Here is a 1,681-nt window from a genome sequence, read left to right on the forward strand (position 1 = left end):
CTGTTTAGAAATTCAAAAGGCCCTTAGAAAACATGCTTTAAACCAAAGCCCGGGTTGGCAAGTGAAACCGTCTACCTGCAAGCGCCGAACAAAGAGGGGTGCTCCCACTCCCTGGACGGGCATCGCGACGTGGCACGCGATGTACCCCATCCCCATTGTGCGGCGCAAATTCTTCCTGACACTGGGAGACACCGCAGAACAAAAATACTATTAGAAATGCTTCAAAAGGAACATTTTTTGGCCGCGATGGAGACTTTTGACATTATTTATTAGGTTCAAAACTGCTGCACAAAAGCCTAACAATGGGTCTGTGGAAACCAGTCCATCTGAGGCCCTTTCTGTTATTCTGGGCCCGCATTGATTTGAGGATGGGCCGCGCTCGCCGAACAATCCCCTCGCAGCGGTCAATGCAAGTGCGCATTCACGGTGCGCCGAGGAGGGGCCTGTGAACAAACCGTATGGAAACGCTGGGGTGGCTGGCGCGCGGGGGGAGGCGGGGCGGACCTTGATTAACCTCTTGGAAGGGGCGTCGGGTGGGAGCCTCCCTTCAGCCGCCAAAGGGACGCTCCTGCCAGATTGTCGTGGAGGGAGGCGTCTGCCCTGCGGCCCCTTTTCCACCCGAGATGAGGATGCTTGAGGAGCATCCCCGGGGCCATGGCAACTGCGCCTCTTCCGAGGGGAGGTCCGAGCTTTGGAAGCTGCTTCTCCAGGGCGCCTTCTGGGGCGAGCATCCTCTCCTCCAGCGGCTCCCAGACGCAGACGCTCTCTGAGTCAAGCTGCCGGAACCGGCTTCTCCAGCGAAGAAGTTTGTGCTAGGAACGCAAAGGACTGGAGAGGCACTGAAGTGTGTCCAATTTACCTGCTCCCCGGGGATTTTTTTCTTTTTTCTTTTTCTAAATCTTTCTTAGGCAGAGACAGAGACAGAGAGAGAGACAGGATCTGAAAGAATTGCGCATTTGCTTTGCATGCTCATGCTTGAGATTAGAGCTCAGCATCCAGGGGCAGCTCTCCAGGAGTGAGGAGGCCAGGAGTAGTAGGACCTGAGCACCAAGGGGCGTGCACCCTCAAATCAACGTTACCTAACTGAGCAAAACCCTTGTCATGAGAAATCAACGTTTATAAAACGTGCTTAAAGCTGAAGATCGCCTCTATTATCTTCATGTGCTTCCTCACACATTTTAAAGAGATTAAAAATACCATCGACCCGGGTTCGATACCCATCATACCCACCACTGCATACGTTCTCCACAGCACTTTCAGGATTGTCTCTGAGCACAGGCCCAGGAGTAATCCTTGAACAGTACCAGGTGTGACCCAAAATTATAAACAACAACAATAAAATGATTCTTCTTTGAAGACTAGGAGAAGAAAGAAAATGATTTTTTTAGATTTCTCATATAACTTTAAGGAATTTTAAGAAAAATTGTTTATAAGTTCCAAAAGAGAGGGAAAGGAGAATTGGTGACAAAAATTAAACCTCAAATTCCAAATTTGGGGAACGTTCCTGAGTGAAAAAAGTTTGGAAAACAGAGACATCTCCCATTTAGACTTAACTGGTAATTTAAGAGCCGAGAGGGAATTACTTCATGTGTGATATTAGAAATGCTAAGCTTGTCAAAAATTAAAACAATCAGTGAAGTGATCTGTGTCTATATAACACCTACACACAATAATAATAGAC

At 48.4% G+C, this 1,681-nt stretch overlaps 1 protein-coding gene across 1 annotated transcript; it reads right to left on the bottom strand.

The window, feature by feature from the left end:
* Positions 1-404: 404 nt before the first annotated feature.
* On the bottom strand, positions 405-731 carry CUNH12orf42 (chromosome unknown C12orf42 homolog). Its single transcript, XM_056119527.1, is given in 1 exon segment — positions 405-731. A coding segment is annotated over 1 exon segment (327 nt).
* Between the last annotated feature and the right edge of the window lie 950 nt (positions 732-1,681).

Source organism: Sorex fumeus, unplaced genomic scaffold (assembly GCF_029834395.1).
Source record: "Sorex fumeus unplaced genomic scaffold, SorFum_2.1 ptg000003l, whole genome shotgun sequence".
NCBI lineage: Eukaryota > Metazoa > Chordata > Mammalia > Eulipotyphla > Soricidae > Sorex > Sorex fumeus.